Here is an 18555-nt window from a genome sequence, read left to right on the forward strand (position 1 = left end):
ATGTTAAAAGCTGGATTTTTATGTTTGAGTTTGTTACTAATTGCTTCTGCCCAAGCAGAACGCAAACAAGATGAGCATTTTCCTAGAAAGAATGGAGTTTTGTTGTTGGACGATCACTGTTTCTATGCTTCACTGATCAAATACAAGTTTGTGCTGGTATTCTACTGTAAGTTAAACTTGTTTTTCGTACGTTTGTCGGCTCTTTGTCGATAATTAAACTTGCTGCATGCTTAGTGTGCAAAAGCCTTCACATTTAAAATCTTTCCTTTAAAGCAATTTTCATGTAAACATTACAAGCAAGCATAGAGCATCAAAAACACATGTTTTATTACCATAATATGGACCTATGTAATTATCAAGCTATAGGTTTAATGCTAAATAACGCATGTAACAAGCGATTTACATTTGCAGATTCCAAGAACAAGGAAAGCGATGATGCGGTAAAAGAGCTTTCAAAGATCGAGGAAAAACTGGCAACATCGAATCCGGACATTCATACTGGGATGTTAAACACAGAAAAAGAAGTGGAAAGTCAAAAAAAGTTCCCTGTGTACGAACTGCCCACCTTCAGACTGTTCAAGAATGGAAGAAGATTCGACTATCACGGTATAAAACACGACTTGGGTTTGCACGAGCAATTCTGTCGGCATGTGTTTCTAACATGGGAGAGTTTAATTGAACCTTGTCAAAGTTTCACATAATTTACATTTAGCAGAAAATTAAAAGAATAATCAAAGCATTGTATTAAGGCCATTTTGCCTGGCAAATAACATTTAATTGAATATCAAAAACGCTTCACAACATACATAACAATGTACAGTTTGTTGTTTAATACAAAAAATATGTTTTTATACTCGGTTTAATAATTTCATGTACTGTAAACGGTTGTGTTTTTGTGCTTGACGGTTCTTCAATTAAGGCACAAAGACGGCAGAACACATTCTAACATGGCTCGAACTGGCCATGAACGTCCCGATTCAAATCAACATCCCCAAAGAACTGGATGACTTGAGGGAAACTACGTGTGTTATTGTGGCTTGCTTCCCCGGGGTAAGTTTTTTTACCAGTCATTGAGCTTGGCATGTCAAATTTAGGTGACAATAATCTGTATCTAACCCTCTTAACTTGTTATAAGCTACTAAACCATCTTACTTTGAAGTTCACGTTTTGATCTATAAAGATATTCTAAACAGAGTCTCAACAGGCACATACAGCAATGGTTGAGACGTCCTAGTTTAAACATTAAACTGTGTTCTATCTCAAGGCAAAGCCGGAAGACGCGTACGTTAACTTCAAGAAAGTCAGCGAATACTTTGTGTACGACCCGAAGATGACGTTGCCAAGATTTGCCGTCGTGACGTCAGCACAGATCGCGAGATCTCTGTCGCTTACCAGCGGATCCGTCACAGTGTACAAAAAGGTAAAATCTAATATAAACGTTTGGCTTATGCCGCTTTTAAGCATAAGTACATAGTTATTGATTGAAATCAAGCCAGTGTTATGGTTTTCGCAGACAAAAAATTCTCATGTACGTTACAGGGTTCTGATTTTGAATAACACAACCACACATTTGTGCCATGAGTTGTTCAGTCATGTTTTGTAGCAGTGGATTTCAAACTGTAGTACGCATATACCACTGGTAGTACATGTGACTTTGCAGGTGATTCTGTGATATCCTTACAAAATACTGTAAACACATTTTTTATATCTCTAATTTTGTCGAATTTATTCCTACCTACATCCTTTGCTGGGCGTGTCTGGATCCTTAAATGTGCTCGGATTTTTTTACACGGTCACTCCCTTACGATTAGTTTAAAAAAAGTTTTTACGCGTTGACAGTTCCGAACTCTTAAATCGTACGTGACCAAAAAAATCTTTGGAAACCGCCGCTTTATGCAGTCCAATAAGCGCTCAAAAATATTGGACCAACATAACATATACATAACATAAACAATAGTAACATACCCTTCTCTTTCCATAATCAGTATTTATTTCAATAGTACACAGAGTGGAGCCATTTACATGATCAGTAAGCTGTAGACCAGGGGTGGGTCTTTTTTACTGCAGGGCCAATTATAAATGTCAAAATTGGATCGCGGGCCGCACATGTGCATAACACAAAGTGATTTTGCTTTGTTTCTTACCAAATATGCTTAACTACAAGCATAATTCGTATTTGATTCTAACCACATTTTGCCAGATCGCAGAAAACTAGCATCAGGCGCAATAATCAGCTCAAAAATATGTAATAATTGGACTCGTTTACCAGTACTTTTGAAATCCAAGCGTCTCTGCGGGCCGCACAACCTTTAATGAAGGGCCGCATGCGGCCCGCGGGCCGCAGGTTGCCCACCCCTGCTGTAGACAGTGCATGTACATTGTTTTACCAATGTTCTGTCACCAGCTGCACTGATACAACCTTATACGTCGAAATTGTGCACAATATTCTGCAGCAGTTTATTATTTCTGATACAGTTTGAAGATGGTGAAAAGGTGACGTACAGCGGTGATGTGACGTATTTCGACAATCTGCTCAAGTTTGTGGAAGAAGAAACGAAGCCGGTTATTTACAAACACGATCTCATAGGGGTACGTTTTTTTAATATGTATTAAAAGAGTTTGCAACAGCAGTTCGGAGGTTAAGTGATTTTGCTGGGAAAAAATAGTTGAAGAACTTTGAATCGATTTTTTTTCTAAATTATACAGTTCAACCACCGTCTTCACGATGTTGACGTCGAATACCACCACATTCTGTTTTGTTCATCGAAAGACCGAAGCTACAGGCAAACATTCAACACTTTTAAAGAAGCCGCCAAAAAGTACCAGGATAAGGTGACCAAACTTTTTGATTTAAATTATGAAAAAAAGCTACAAGGCTGAGCTTTATGCGCTCGTCAATTCTTTTAATTTGTCTAGACCAGTGGTTCCCAACCTTCCATGGACCGTGGCCCCCTAAAAGTGTCATTTTCGTCTCGTGGCCCCCTTCATGTAACCTTGTAAGTCCTGTGGCCCCCTTAAAATGTAAATGGCAAACTCGTGTGGAAATTGAATACTAATATCGGCTTTAAACGCAGGTCGAATAGAGTAAATAAGGGTCCGCATTCGTAAAAAGCCTCAATATAGACAAATAGTATGCAAAATAGTTGATTAAATTAGGGAATTTTTAGTGGGTGTTTCTGGTAAATCTACACCTGTGGCCCCCCCGGGGGGGCCATGGGCCCTGGTTGGGAACCACTGGTCTAGATCACAGTAAGCCAAGCCCATTGAAGGCGCCATACCGAATCAGCCGGTCACCAAGCATTCACCACCATATGGCAAGGCGTTGGCTAGAAAAATCTAGCCTGCGGTGGGATTTGAACCCACGACAGGAGTCTTTCCGGGACTCGCGCTCTACCAACCGAGCTACGCAGGCTCAGTGGAGAATCCGCCGAAAGTCGAATCACAAGCACCGTTGCCTGCCTCGTATGCTGCACATGTCAGCTTCGTAGTAGGGGATCGCCTGATTGACCAGTATCAGTTAAGACAGGGGTGGGCAAACTACGGCCCGCGGGCCGCATGCGGCCCGCCAAAGGAGTTTATGCGGCCCGCCAAATGTTTCCGAGTAACGCTGAATAGTATTATGAGCACAGGCGCAGAGTTTTAAAAATACCGGAGGTGCGACTTGCCGATACCAATGCCATATGCAGTATCTGTACCCTTTCGATACTTTGGAACTAAACACAGATACTTTTCACGTGCTTTAGTCTGTTGTTTCTGCCACGTTATTATGCAAATCGTCACTTGACACAATTTCTTCGTTCGATAAAAGTAAAAGCGATTCACGTTTTCAAAAACAGCCCACTTTGCACTGTTGACGCCCAAACTTTGGTCACTTTGGATCATGTTTAGGTCGTTGCAGTACTTTTTGTTTAATGTTGGCACTCGGACTTTATTAACAAAAAACGTGGTTCAGCCTTTGTTGCAACAAACGCTTGTTTTTTTGAAACAATTACAATTGTAGCGTTTCAACCAATGTTTGTACAGTCATGAACAAACGTATTTGCATAAAGCTGAAAATATACTATGTAATAATTTTGCGCAGAGGTGCACAACCTGCGGCCGCAATCTATTTTGCTAAATATTTTGATTTTTAAACTGCTAAAACAGATTTCGTGAGACTGGAAAAAAGATTAGCAGTCTAGTAACCATATGTGCCAGGCTTTTTATCCGCTTATTATGTGCAAACAATGCGAAAAAAAGGCACTGCAATCGTCACAATACAGTTTATGACGTCATAAACAGTTAGCTCCGTTCAGCTAAATTTATGCGCAAGTTAGAAATTGTTAATCAGAGCATTTTAGGCGACTTTAAATGGTATATATATGATACAAACCTTATTCTTTACATCAGTTGTTTTAAAACAAAACAACCAGCAAGCAATTGGCGGTCGTTGGTGAAATACTATGCGGCCCGGTAAGATTATAAACTTTTGAATGCGGCCCTTGCACTGAAAAGTTTGCCCACCCCTGAGTTAAGATGAACATAAATTCATAACTTGGATCGGCCCTGAAGCGTCTATGCAGAGTGCAGACCAGCGATCACGGCACACTCATATATAAATCACAGTACGCCAGGTCTGTTGAAGGCGCCATACCAAATCAGCCGATCACCAAGCATTCACAACCATATGGCAAGGCGTAGGCTAGAAAAATCTAGCCTGCGGTGGGATTCGAACCCACGATGGGACTTGCGCTCTACCAACTCAGCTACGCAGGCTTCTTTAAATTTGGACTTAAGCTACGTAAAAAATGTTGACAATAGTTTGTTAATTGTTTACGACGGTTTACGTTCGCTTGAACAGCAAACACCATATTTGGACAATTTCCTATATTGCTACTAGCTTGGGATTAAAATCAAAGGCCATTTAAGTGCTGCGCAGCTTATAACTGAGCACGATAGACGCGCACAGTTTAAAGTCATACCGTTCTTACGTTAGTATTTACCAGGGGTACATAGCACTACACGAGCTCAAATAACGTGTGTGTTCGTCAAGCCTATGAATCAAATCAAGTATTAAACTGCTTACATCTATAGTTTGCCTGTAATACAAAAATATAAATAAAATAATCATTTCAAGACAATAATAAAGACCAAACTTGAACCTCGGGTCAAAAATATGTGTTTTTATTTTAATATGTGCGCTGATGTAGAATACCCACAGCGTAAAATAACCAGGCACTATCGTTTACTGCAGAACAACAAAGTAATATTCATTCACGTTGACACTTCACATGAAAACATCGACAGTTACGTGGGATTCTATCACGTGGATGCCAAAAAAGATGTTCCCTGCAACCGAATGACAAAAATCGACAAATACCATTCCCGCTTCATACCCGCTAAACAAGACTTCACTGCAGAAGGTTTCATCAGATTTACGGATGACGTCATGGCTGGGAAAGTCCAGGTGACGTCATAGCTTCTAACGCACAATCTGTATACTTTGCAGGCTTTATTGCGGATTTGTACAGACATTTGTATGTTTGAAACAGATACGGACGAAGCAAACATTTGGGCGAGATGTCGTATTGTTTATTTACGGCTGATTCTGCCTTAATTTAGGTTATAGTTCAAATTTCCAACTATTTACAGCAATCGGTAACACCTCAAAGCAAAAGTTTTAGGGGGTTAGGTACACCACTAACCATACTTAATTTAAAAAACAAACGAATATTTCTTGTTGTTTGAAGCGTAACATCAGAAGTGACAAACCACCCTCCGATTGGAACAACTATGACGTGAAGATAATTGTGGGATCCACATATGACAACTTTATTCGCGACAAGCAACGAGTAGTGTTCATGATGTACTGTGAGTACTATAACATTTCAATATAACTCTCTCGAGTATATTTGAAAAAGATACTGATGATGCTGTCAGTGCTGGATTAAGGGTCTGCTGGTCTGTAGGCACATTTTATAAGTGGCCCGAAAATCAGGGTTGCCAACTAAAAAAATAGAATTATCAGTGTTGCCAAGATCGTTGTTGTAAAGTGGCCTGGATTTTTGACTGGCCTTTGCCTAATGGTTAATCCGGCACTGGATGCTGTTAAAGCGAAATATCTATATCTCAAAAACTTAAAGACGAGTAACTTAGACATAAGGTACATTGTTGTCTTCATGCACTAAACAACGTGCTGGGTGATTCTATTTTGTGTGAAGTGAGCGTTACCTCGCTCGTACGACCAACGCAAAGACTTTGTTAGACGAGGTGTAAGACAAGCTGCTATACATAAACAAATAGAAATCCCGTACATTTTTGTTCGTTAAAAGCTACAATTTCATGTTATAGAGTCCTAAAAAAATTTCTCGTTGACTGCTTGACTTTTTTTGAAGATAAATTTGACGTCCAAACTTTTATTACCAAATTGTTTAAACCAGCGGTTCCCAAACTGGGTCCGCGGTCCTTTAGGGGTCCGTGAGGCAATTTTGGGGGGACCGCGAAGCGGTTGAAGTAATTCTATAATCTTATTTGGCGTCAGTTTGTGCCACTAAAAAGGTTTAAATCAAAGTAGAATTGACTGTCTCCATTGCCAAACAAAGGCCTTTATTGAATGACAACTATCAAAAATGCAATTGTTCGCGCACAATTGTAATGTTTTTTTGTCCTGTTTGTGATGTCACAAGCTGTCTTTGGATGATTGTTATGCGCAAATTTTGCATAACTAGCTAAATAGTGCAATCAACTTTCGTTTTTATGTAATATACATTTAGGCGTAAGGACCGCGAGCCCTCGAAATAATGGCAAAGGGACCGTTTTGAAAAAAATATGAAAAAGTTTGGGAACCACTGGTTTAAACAAACCTAAAAGTCATTTTTTGACCTTGTTACCAATATATGTTGCATGGCGTTGGGGTATGTACCAGATCCGGTATATTTATATCTTCACGACAAATGAAATTACTTCGAAGCCAAGACCGATATAGGCTACTGTAGTTTCAAAACCCAAACTGTTTCAATCGTGAAAATGTAACATTTACAAACAGACGTTCCTAAGCATGACGCCTCCGAAACAGCATTAGGAATATTCAACAATCTTGCAAAGGAAATGCGAAGTAATCAGACATTGATATTTGGTAAAATGAATGTGGCAACAAACGACGGAGAGCTCGATGTTCATATTGTTTATCCGTCTTTCAAGATGTTCCGTACAAACGGAGAGGTATAAACTTTATATGCGTAACCTATTTGAGATTATAGCCAAGAGTTATTGCTTTTAACATCCCCAGGTGGTAAAATACAGAGGAGACGTTTCGGTTTCTGCAATGAAGGCTTTCATTGAAACGGGAGGTGCAAGTCAAGCCCACACGACGGTAAACCATTTGAAATCGTAACTTAGTGTATCTCAACCTTTATGCACCAGCAGGGTGTGCTCACAAAAAACAAATTTTAAACCGCACCTATTCAATAATCAATTCTTGAAGAGGCACCATTGATAGCATTAAGGAAAACCACTAATCAGATCAACTCAAACAAACTTGTTAGTTATCTCACCAGGCTGATAGCATTAAGGAAAACCACTGATCAGATCAACTCAAACAAACTTGTTAGTTATCTCACCAGGCTGATAGCATTAAGGAAAACCACTAATCAGATCAACTCAAACAAACTTGTTAGTTATCTCACCAGGCTATACCTTCCAGCGAGCACCTGGTAAAAAGTAAAAACTGCATCTAAACTCCATTTAAACATATACTTTATGTGCAAAGTATAATGTCTAAAAAACTCAACTAAAATAGAAAAGGACATGTTAAAGTTACAACTAAGTATAACTCGTGTACTTTAGGGATAGTTTTCGTCGGAACTGTTTGAATTGCAAGATGGACCGGGCTTTTTTGGTTGGGTAATCTGATTCCTATAATTGTAAATTGGTTTGTGCTTTTTGGGTAGGTTTCGGGCTTTGCATAAAACGGGTGAATTCAGGCCGTGCACAACTCTGCACTGCATGCATAGGTTACTGTATAGTGCAACGCTTTTTCTAAACCAATATCGAGTGAAATAAATCTGTCAGGAACCTTCCTATTCAATTACATTTATATTGGTGGCTGTGGGGTACTTTTGGTTAAAATCATGTTCATGCCCTTCAGGATCCTCACGATCACGAGGGTGGGGCAGAGTACGACTTTTCGTGGCATGACAAGGCTCATCCGGTCGATGATTGGAGGGATGAGGAGGAGAGAAAGGAGAAGTGGGCAGCGGAGGAAAGAGAGATCCTGGAGAAGTCGGTACAACATGAAGTTGGTAGGTCCATGTGTTGAAGGCATAAAACACATCTTAAATTGTTAAATACAAAACTACACAACAGTCCGAGAAGTGATTAAAATCCACAACCCAAAGAGTGTCAAACGGCTGTTATGTATCGGCTAAATAAACTTAGATATGTTTTTTTTTGCACGGGACTCAATACCGATTAGGTTATTGAAGGCCGTTGATGGGGAAGCGCCCTTGACCATTCCGCCAACTTTTGTAGTTGTTACTGGTTGGAACAAACTTGTAGACCACAACTGCTGACAGATTAGACAAAACAAGTCACATAACCTATAAAATATACACTCGAGGTGTTATATGCGCTTAATGTTGCCATTTATATGGAGATTTCAAATATTGTGAGATATAGGCTAGTCGCTGGTCCAGTTAAACATGATTTGGCTTGTCCAAACTCAAAGAAAAATTGACATTCTGCTTAATCTTCGCATTCGAAACAGAAAGTAAGGTAAAAATTCTGTCGTAAACAGTACTAACACGTGTTACTCAAATGAGTCCGTATGTATGGTACGCGCGACCAATAAACGTTGCTATAATAGTAATTAACCCGTACCTAATTCGCCAATGGGTATACTTGGGCAAAAATGATCTGATACTAGAAAAGGTTAGGTTAGACTGACACCAGTGGTGGGATTCAAATTTTTGTCAGGCAGTTCAATCACAAAAGTCATATTTTTCAGCCGGTTCTGTTACAAAAAGTCCATTGACAGTAACCAGTAAAGCTAACCGGTTCGCAGATCTCATAAAATTTCGTGAGACGGTTCTATACAACCGGTGCGAACCGGCTGAATCCCATCACTGCCTGACACCATTTAAGTATATTGACAAGATCTATTAAAGAACAAAGATAAAAGAAAGTGCCGAAACGGACGTTTCCTTCGACATTTAGTGCTGATGTTTTTTACCCTTGCGCCGCCAGCCTTACAGAGTTTCCCCTTTTAACAATCATATTGTAAAAATAAGTTTATTAACATGGTCTCGCAAAGGTAAATCCATAAAACATCAATAACTGAGACAGAAGTGATCGACAGTTGCTACAATCTTTCAACATCAGTGTTTTTGTCATTTTAAGGCGAAGAGCCGCACGAGGATCCAAAACACAAAGACGAACATCCGCTAAAGCATCTAGAACCGGAGGAAATGGATCCGGATCACATGGATCCGAAAAAACATGCGGATTTCGAAAATCACGACTACAATCAAAAGACCCAGGACCATTATGAGCTTTAGGAGTCTTCTTCTGCCGTTTTAGTTCTCTTGGCAGCTGGCTCTTTGGCTGCATCTATTCGTTTTGTAATAGCTTCTCCACATAATTTCTGCATCGACGTGACAGAGTCCTTTAGACTTGGCATGTTCTGGTTTTCTAGTGGCACCACAAAGTCTTCGGTTTCCCCTTCAGGCGTTGATAAAGTGCCCGTCAATGCTTTGCAATCAAAATCCATGTTTTTTCCTATGCCCTACTCGTTCTGCGTGTAGATTAACAAGTGTATTATTTCAGTAGTGTATAACTAATAAATGATAGTTGCTTTAGTTAAATTAGCCTCAATAAATTCAGTTACACCGAATTGTGGTGTAAATTAGGAAATACTTGACATCAATAAACGTAAAAGAACAAAGCATTAGCGAAAAAAGCTCACTTTTAAACCTAAGTTATGGTGACACAGTAGGCTACATTAACCACTAAATCTTAAAATTACGTAGCTTGCAGCGATTAGTTAGACATCATGCAACTTAATTATAAAATGAAGTGCTAGTTCTAAATATAATTGTACCATTGCGTTTGACACCGAGCGCACAAAATCCTGCGCCAGGCGTTGATTTTCACAATGAGTTTGTGTAGCGCAGGTTTGGGGACCCCAGACATCCACGAATCAGGAAGCCGGGCTCGTAACCGCGCAAACGGAGAACGTACTACGCCCTGGTAATAAAAGACGCGAGATTTCTTTCGTTTGTGGTGCTTTTGTATTTTGTACACATCGCTATCGCCACAACGCACAAAAAACGACCATTTCAAAACCGCGAGCGCAGCGCATTTTTACACAAACGACGAATTGCAAACAAGGGGTCGCTTGACTGCACACGCACCTCGATACGGTGTGACGTCACTGATGATGACGTCAGGTGCGTGGTGGCGCCAGAGATACAAAAATTGCACGACATTCTATTGTTGGCTATAATAAACTTTTTCGTTACACCCCGATATATGTGTGGAAATTTCACGAACGCAATGAAGCGTGACGTTGATTTGTGTACGTCACAAATCACGACGATGATGTCATAAATGAAAAATGACACCTTAAGGGATTTTTACGGGAACTTGTCATAGCAAAAATCTGTTCATGAAAATTACAGCAAAGGTGTGCGAAAAAAGTAAACAAACAAATAATAAGGTTGTATCATACCGAACAAAATCCACCGGAAAATATGGGGTATAGTAGGGTGGGTTGGGGAGAAAGGGAAAGCACCCAGGGAATAATATATAATGCTGAGGTTAAATCAACGATATATTTTATGTAGTTTTAGGTGGTAGGGGCATTTTTTACAATTTGGGTGAAAAATCATCTCTTTAACTGGTCATTATTAAGTTATTGCCCATCAAAATTAAAGTTTTTGTAAAATATGTCTCAAAACTGGTCGCTGTGAATAAAGTGCCAATATTATGCGAAACAATGTCGTTTACTGTACTTTGTCGCTAATGATTTAATGACGAATAAAGACATAAACACAAGATATGAATTATGTCCTTCGAAACAAACAAAAACAACTTTCAATCTGAGCCGTACAACCCAACGGAAACAACGGCCATAGCCCAGTGTTGCTTGGCAACGGTCAGTGCGGCACGTGATTCAATGCTGCATAGCTATTGGTTGACAACGCACACATGTATTGCGCATGCGCGTAACGCAATGTGTGCAATAAACCGGGATACTTCGTTGCAAACCGTTCTTTGTTGAATTAAGAGAAAGTTGTCGCATTCAAAGAAGAAAATGCACGAATTTTAAGAATACACAAAATTTAAAATCACCTCAATACATGAAAAGGTAGCAGTTAAATTATTATCCAAGCCCTAAAGGTTCCAGACATTTATATGTTGCTAAAATTTATAAAATACTTAATTCTTTTTTTGTAGGCATTTTTACACATGTTTTTTTAGAATTCCCATTTAATATGTACAATTGCCGTGGTGCGCAGTTCACAACTCAATGACGTCACACATAAAACCGCTGACGTCATGAGGACTAAATCGGATGACTTCACAGAAATCTACACGCGTAAGTTTAAATTGAATAAGAAACAAATGGATAAAGGGGTAGCGCTCGGCGTTCGACTTTTTGCACTATAATGACGTCACTCTGAGGACGCTGGCGTCATGCAGTTCCTTGCCAACCTACGTCACCGTTGGCAACATAGTGACAGGTGAGACGGTTATTCCTGGCCGAAGCCTTCAGTCTCTTCAATGGCTAAGGTGAGTTTGTCTTTGAGCTGTTCGTAGCTCTTGTATGGCGGAAGATCGAGCCGGTTAAAACTGGGAAATAAAATGTAAGATAATGTAAAACAGTGAAGACCTGTGTGGTAACGTAGTAAATATTTTCTTATTATTGAAATCTTCTTCCTAGTAAAGCAACTGCGACGATTCAGGGTCATTAAAATCAGATCAAGAAAATTTAGTGTGAAAACCACTAAATCTGTCGCTGTGTTTTATTAAGGCGACAGTTTTATTAAAGAGAGGTTTCTTGCTGTTGGTCTGGGGACACTGATGATGGTTACAAAAGCAAAATGCATTTGTTTTCGTAAAATAAATAAATAACACTGTGACAGATTTGGTGGTTTTCACACTGAATTTTCTTGACCTGTGTAATTATGTTTTAAAAGATATATTTAGATGAGCAATGCTTTTTTCGCCTGTAAACCCACATTTCGATGGTCTTTTTACTCCACAGTTCCTTTAGGAACCTGTCTTAACTAACAAAGTTATGCTTACTTTTATTTACCCTTCAAACATGTCAAATTTAACCCCGGTGTAGAACCCCTGTTTTAAAGGGTCAAATACACATGAAGGCTCATTTTTGAACAAAAAATTAGAACTATGAAATGTGCGTACCACAGAAATGTTGGGAGTATCAACCAAATGATAAATGTTTTAATTTTTAATAGTTGCTTACCAAGTATGACTCCTAGGCAGCCAAGTCTCTTTGCCGACCTTTTCAATGCAAAACTTTTGTGGTCCATTGCTCCCTAAACAAAATCAACAAATTGGTAACACAACTGTCAATTTTTACACATACACATACCACAGGATATTACTACTATCCTTACAATGCACACTTTAAATAAAAAGTTTTGCGCTAAAGATGACAACAACGACTGTTAAAAAACTCTTTGATGAATCCTATGTACTTTTGTTGATTGATAGTTTTTGTTCAAAACAAATGTTTTCTTGGGGCTTTCAGAAAAAACTTCACAGAATTTACAATTAAATTCAGTTTGCCTTACCAAGCAACTCAGCAAATCCACCAACAGGTATCCTACATGTTCCTGAGACAAACTGGAGCAACCTTGCTCTTTTCTCGTTGTCGATTTCACGGATGTATTGCCAGAACCAGATCACCTGGTAGACAGAAGATGGTATTAATTCTAATTGATTTTGAGAATCACCCTATAATACATTTTGCGATTAGGAGGAACGAAGGTATGTACCTGTTTGCTGTTCTTGTTGTAATTCCTGTAAATTGTGTTCCTCATCCAGTCATCGACATCAAATTCTTGCATCCCGCAAAGCATCAGCTAAAATTGGAAAAAAAAGTTTGTACTGCAGCAATGATAGAAAAAATTTTTTAGTGTAAAAACATCCCAATGTTTCGATGCGTTATTGTGCTTAGAATATTCAAAACCCTGCATTGTGTATCTAAGATTTTTTAATTTTTGAACTTTCTCTTGTGCATCGTTCACATATGCTGCGATCCCATGCACTGTGTGGTTAATGAAACGTTTAAGGACATCAAATGTGAAAACTCTTTGGATAAACCACTATACCACCCCTTTACCCATGTACTCATATAACTTATATGCTGTACCATGAGGTTCACCATGAATCCATGCTAAAAAGTGCTGGTTTAGCCCCAAGAGCAACTACACATAGGTAAGAATGATTTTGATGCTAACATAAACAAGATGAGACTGTATAAGAATGTTTCGTCAAAATACCTGGATATCCTCACGGGAGGGTACAGTTTTACATGTATATATCCACCAACAATTTTTTTTTAATCTATGACAAGTCAATTATCTATGACATCACAATGCCGTGAGCTTTCACATAAAATGTTGGGAACTTGGTAAACAACTGTTTTTTTTTTTTCACATAAAATGTTGGGAACTTGGTAAACAACTGTTTTTTGACCGTAGACATAACTACACAGTTTTCATTAAAAAACAACATGTCACCTCCAATTCTCTCTCATCAAAGTACTGAAGCCACTGAAGTGGAACAACCTCATTGAATCCATCCAGGAATGATTTGGTCTGGCTTTCAACACCGCGAGAAAACCTCCAGTCAATCATGAGTCTGTGAAAGGAATAATGTTACAATGGTACTTTATGGTAATAGGAGACAAAGCAATTGGTCAATGGTTGGTTACATTGAAACAACAGGAACTGTGATTTTGGCTCCAAATATGAATATTTGAGTTCTTTATGTGCTTAGTATGTTTGAAAAAATTTTTAGATCAGCTTTTTGTAAGTTTACCAACTTATTTAGAATTTTCAAGCCACTATTTTTTTTCAAACCAACTACTATTTCATTAAGTTTAAAAAAAGTCATGTTTTTTAACTTAATTATTTTGATTTTAGATTTTTCCAACTAAGTCAGTTTTAAGTTGACAAAGTCAAGTTAACCTACTTTATGTATTCATCTTTGTTTTCCTCAGTGACCTGAATTTCTGATCCTCCCTTCTTGAGTTCGATGGTGTCGATTTTACCGAGCACCTCAAAGTCCATCGTAAAATCAAGTTCCAGCCCACACTCCTCAATATTGTTGTCCCTGTGACCACCCAAAAATATATTACAAATTGTAGAACAGTGGTTCTTAAACTTTTTTGACTGCGACCCAAATCGGAGTTCTATGAACATCTCACGACCCAAGCCTCAAACATAAAAAATTTATTAACTAGACGCAATTTTGAGGCCAAGCCGTCGCCGCATAGGGGCCTGCCCATGTCAAAATGGCTGCAGGCTTAACGAGGTCGCTATGACGTTACAATCGCCTTGTGCGTAACAGTAAAGTTGGAAGGCTATTGTCCTATGTGGTGTGTATGTGGTAATGGTTGGTTCATTTTACTGTACAATGTGGTCGAGTGTGGTGACTTTACTACTACATTAAGTTAATTCGTTTGTGTTTACTTAATGCAGTAATAGTTCGTTTGGGCATAATTGAATCACCATAGCGCGACCCATACTTTGAGAACCACTGCTGTAGAAGATTAAACTTGGTTAATTTTTGCTTACAAAAAACACAAGTGAAAAGATTCTTATTGATTTTGAATATTTAACACGCATGGCTGTGATTAGCTATTAAATCTTTTAATACACTAATTTTAATGGTAAAAAATCTTTCTCAGAATTCTTGATTAATCAGTTTGCAATTAACTAAACAACAATGGCAATGGTTGTGATATTATAAGACCTATGCGATTAAACAACTGTGTAAAAACTTTTTGTCACTAGTAAATATGTACATTTGCCATACTTTTCAGAACCAACAAATGAGTAAAAAATGTCAAACTGTTTTATGTTATTTTTTGATGAGTTACGTGAAACATATCGCTAAGAACAGAAATTGAACAAAAGTTTCACCTGATCCATACAAGAGAATTATAAAATTCTTCATCCACCGATTCAATGTCCTTTATTGTGAGTTTGCGATTGAGCATTCGTTTGTAGAAAGGCAGCGAGAAGCCAGTGTCAATAAACTTCCCATGGTATAAAGCCTAGCAGAAGCAATTATTATGACATTTGGTAGATGTAAATTAAGTTACAAAATCGGATGCCCCTGTTTTTGAAAAAGTTTTAAACCTAATACCACTACGATGTGCAAGGACCTAATCTGAAAGTTTAACACCAAAAGACAAACATGTAACATATTGAACATACAATTAGGTATCCTTTGTGTTGCTGTTTTAGACGCTGACGATGCATGCATAAGTGAATTATATTTGTTCCTTATACTAAAGCTAACTGATTTCAGTCTTGGCACACACATTTCCAACTTTGTGAAACAAAAGATGAAAGGTGGAAATCGTTATGATAATGGTAACAGAATAGGAAATGATTCCCAGCATCAACTTACTAGGATTTATGATACAATTAGAATTTAACTTCTACAATTGTCATAACCTTAACTCTTTAGCATCAAAGTGTTAAAATAAGTTGCTATAATATACACCACACAAACATAAACAAAAACTGGTAATCTAGTTTAAACTTGAGACTAGAGAGTGCCAAATTTGCTCACAAAAAGGCACCTACAATTTTCTACAAGCAAAAATGTCAAGCAAACAGCTTACCATGGCTATAAACCTGCCGACAAATCGGAAGTAGTGGATGTGATCAGGGTTGATCGTAGATGCTGGGTTAATTTGCAATGTGTAGTTACTTGTTCCTGCATACTCGAACAGGCAATACATCGGGTTGAGGACTTCGTGGGACACCAAAAAGAACCATTCCCTGGTAAAATTGCAACAAAATTCATTGGAGAAAGAATAATAGATACCAACCCCCCCAAAAAATCCTAGGTTTCATTATTGAAAAACATTTTGACAAATATACAACAAAAGTGGAAGAAAACTGAAATGAAACAATTACCGTATTTATATGATTGTAAGTTGCAACTTCTAAAGTATTTTTTACCCTACAGTTTATGCCGCTTACAGACGAGGGTGGTTTACATTGTCTGGGCCAGTGGTTCCCAACCAGGGCCCTTGGCCCCCCAAGGGGGCCACGGGTGTAGATTCACCAGAAACACCCACTAAAAACCATTTTCTTTTTAACATTATTCCCCAATTTAATCGACTAGTTCACATACTATTTGTCTATAGTGAGGTTTTTTACAATTACAGATTCTTATTTACGCTACTGGAATTGTTTAAAGCTGAAATTAGTACCAAATTTCAACACGAGATTGCCATTTACATTTTTAGGGGGGCCACAGGTCCTGTAGGGTTACTTGAGGGGGGCCATGAAGCCCAAAAGTCACTTTTAGGGGGGGCACAGTCCGCGAAAGGTTGGGAACCACTGGTCTGGGCGATACTACTTTTAAATTTATTTGCACTATGACACTACAGCTTGACATATGTTCAGGGGCAAAATTTATCAGTAATTTTTAATGCAGCATCAGTGTAAACTACAATCTTATAGCATAAAATACTGTCCTATCTGACTTATCATACACGTCCAGCATTTTGCAACACATCAAGTAAAAGCCATCATCCAAAACTAAAAGATTTTTTTTTGAGAAACATGTTTACCTGGCCACACCACCATAGTCAAGGCCCTCTTCCCCTCGGAAAGTGATGTAGAGTCTTCGTCGGAGGTCGTATGGCTGAAGGTGCATTATCTGTTGGAATGAGTCTTCAAATATTGTCGGTCGACCAACATTTATCTTCACATGACTTGGTAGTGTGTTGGACTGAAAAAAATAGGAAAAAAACTTGTGTAAAAATGCTATTTGAACATATATTTGTCCACATGACTATAATAAATACACATATATTAGTAGGGATGGGGCTAAGCCTAGCCAGTAATTGGTGCTGGTCATCGCTATTTTTTATGCTTGGTGCTCAGCCAAACTATTGCACAAACTGACCCCGGCATGAAATTTGCATATCATGCACTGCTGACAAACGAAACTAGTTACAGGTATTTAACAACAAAAATGACTGTTTTTAACATGCTGGTAAAAGATGGTGAATTCTGAGGCCTGTACAGCTTAACATACTACTGGTGACCAGGCATTAACATGAGATGCTCTGTGTTCGACTAATCAGAATATTTGCAGTTTTGGTCCATCCTGATAAATTACTGTATGGCAACAAAAATAAAAAAATGACTTGTGACAAACTGCCGAAATGAAATCTTGAAAAAGAAATCAATTGCATTTCGACAAAGGTCAAAAGAGTGCAAAAAATGATGACAACACACATGTGGCAAATGGTGAATTATTTTGGCCTGTTTTTTGTTTTTAAGGTTTAAAGTTTTTATGTTTGTAGCCCTTAAACAATAATCTGAGAGCCTTTTATGCACTCTACATCAAAACAATTTATTACCTGACAGAGGTATCGGAACTGGCCTAGTTTCCACTTAAAGCTCCGTTCATAAGCCGCTGGCACACCATGACTGTAAGAATAAAAACATACAACTTTAATGCACTCTTTTTTAAAACTAAAAAAACCACTACATACTACACATCCCATAAAAAATTGTGTCAAAACACAGTTTTTCATGTATTTAAACAGGGAAAAAGTTATACAAAGCCAAACTAAACCCACCCAGCAGATTTTCCACCAGTCCTGGGGTCTTGGAAAGTTGTTGTTTTCTTGTTATGGTCGACAAAGTATCGCACACCTTCATCAGTGTATCGCATTTCCCAACCTGGTGGTATTGGTGCTTCGTTTACCATGCTAAAGAAATAAAACAGTCAATATTACCTTAAACTGCTATCATGTAAAAGCAAAAAGAAAACAAAAAGATCTCAACAGTTTAAAGGTGCTTGGTGACCTCTTTGCGGCTTTAAACTTTTCACAGAGAGGAAAAAGAACTTCGGCAGCTTTCATAGTCTTAACTTATAACACGTTAATCACTTTTTAACTGCCATTTTTAATGTTTAAATGGAGTTGACATAAAAACAAACAGTGGAGAGCTTTTTAGAAATGTATTATGGTCAAATGTTGTTTTAATTGATTGACGTCACTTACCCTTGCGTTCTTGGATCCTCCCATTGGGTGGTGCGAGTGTTATGGTTGACAAAGTAGGCCCGACCATTTGCTTCAGTTCTTTGTTCTGAAAGTTTAGAAAAACAACTGAATTAGAAACAGAGAAGCAATTATGCAAATGATAAATATTTGAAAAATGTAATCTGGGTATTATATTTTGTAATAGGATAATTCATTCGAAATATATTTGTTCATTTTAACACACACACTTTCCTTTACATATATATTAACACTTTTGCACATAAACCACATAAGTAGGCTTGACC

General features: G+C 38.2%; 2 protein-coding genes and 1 non-coding gene across 3 annotated transcripts in view; 1 reads left to right on the plus strand and 2 right to left on the minus strand.

The window, feature by feature from the left end:
- On the plus strand, positions 1–9832 carry LOC145210995 (protein disulfide-isomerase 2-like). Its single transcript, XM_080080015.1, has 12 exons — positions 1–166; positions 412–606; positions 920–1050; positions 1265–1420; positions 2476–2589; positions 2707–2832; positions 5234–5446; positions 5730–5850; positions 7025–7200; positions 7268–7351; positions 8126–8279; positions 9376–9832. The coding sequence occupies exons 1-12, from the start codon at positions 1–3 to the stop codon at positions 9531–9533; spliced, it is 1794 nt and encodes a 597-aa protein (XP_079936141.1). The 3' UTR covers positions 9534–9832.
- On the minus strand, positions 3339–3412 carry Trnas-gga (transfer RNA serine (anticodon GGA)). The gene has a single exon. It is a non-coding gene; the product is annotated as a tRNA-Ser (tRNA).
- Positions 9252–18555, minus strand: part of LOC145209168 (NEDD4-like E3 ubiquitin-protein ligase WWP1) — a 19562-nt gene continuing 10258 nt past the window's right edge. The window contains exons 12-23 of the mRNA XM_080079422.1: positions 18272–18356; positions 17846–17977; positions 17624–17693; positions 16826–16986; positions 15866–16025; positions 15156–15289; positions 14203–14343; positions 13749–13869; positions 13002–13088; positions 12798–12912; positions 12467–12539; positions 9252–11829 (exon numbers count right to left, since the gene is read on the minus strand). Of these exons, the coding sequence (XP_079935548.1) occupies positions 11730–11829; positions 12467–12539; positions 12798–12912; positions 13002–13088; positions 13749–13869; positions 14203–14343; positions 15156–15289; positions 15866–16025; positions 16826–16986; positions 17624–17693; positions 17846–17977; positions 18272–18356 (1379 nt within the window). The 3' untranslated portion in view covers positions 9252–11729. The remainder of the gene's footprint in view (positions 11830–12466; positions 12540–12797; positions 12913–13001; positions 13089–13748; positions 13870–14202; positions 14344–15155; positions 15290–15865; positions 16026–16825; positions 16987–17623; positions 17694–17845; positions 17978–18271; positions 18357–18555) is intronic.

The sequence above is a fragment of the Phallusia mammillata genome, chromosome 1, assembly GCF_965637545.1.
Source record: "Phallusia mammillata chromosome 1, kaPhaMamm4.hap1.1, whole genome shotgun sequence".
NCBI lineage: Eukaryota > Metazoa > Chordata > Ascidiacea > Phlebobranchia > Ascidiidae > Phallusia > Phallusia mammillata.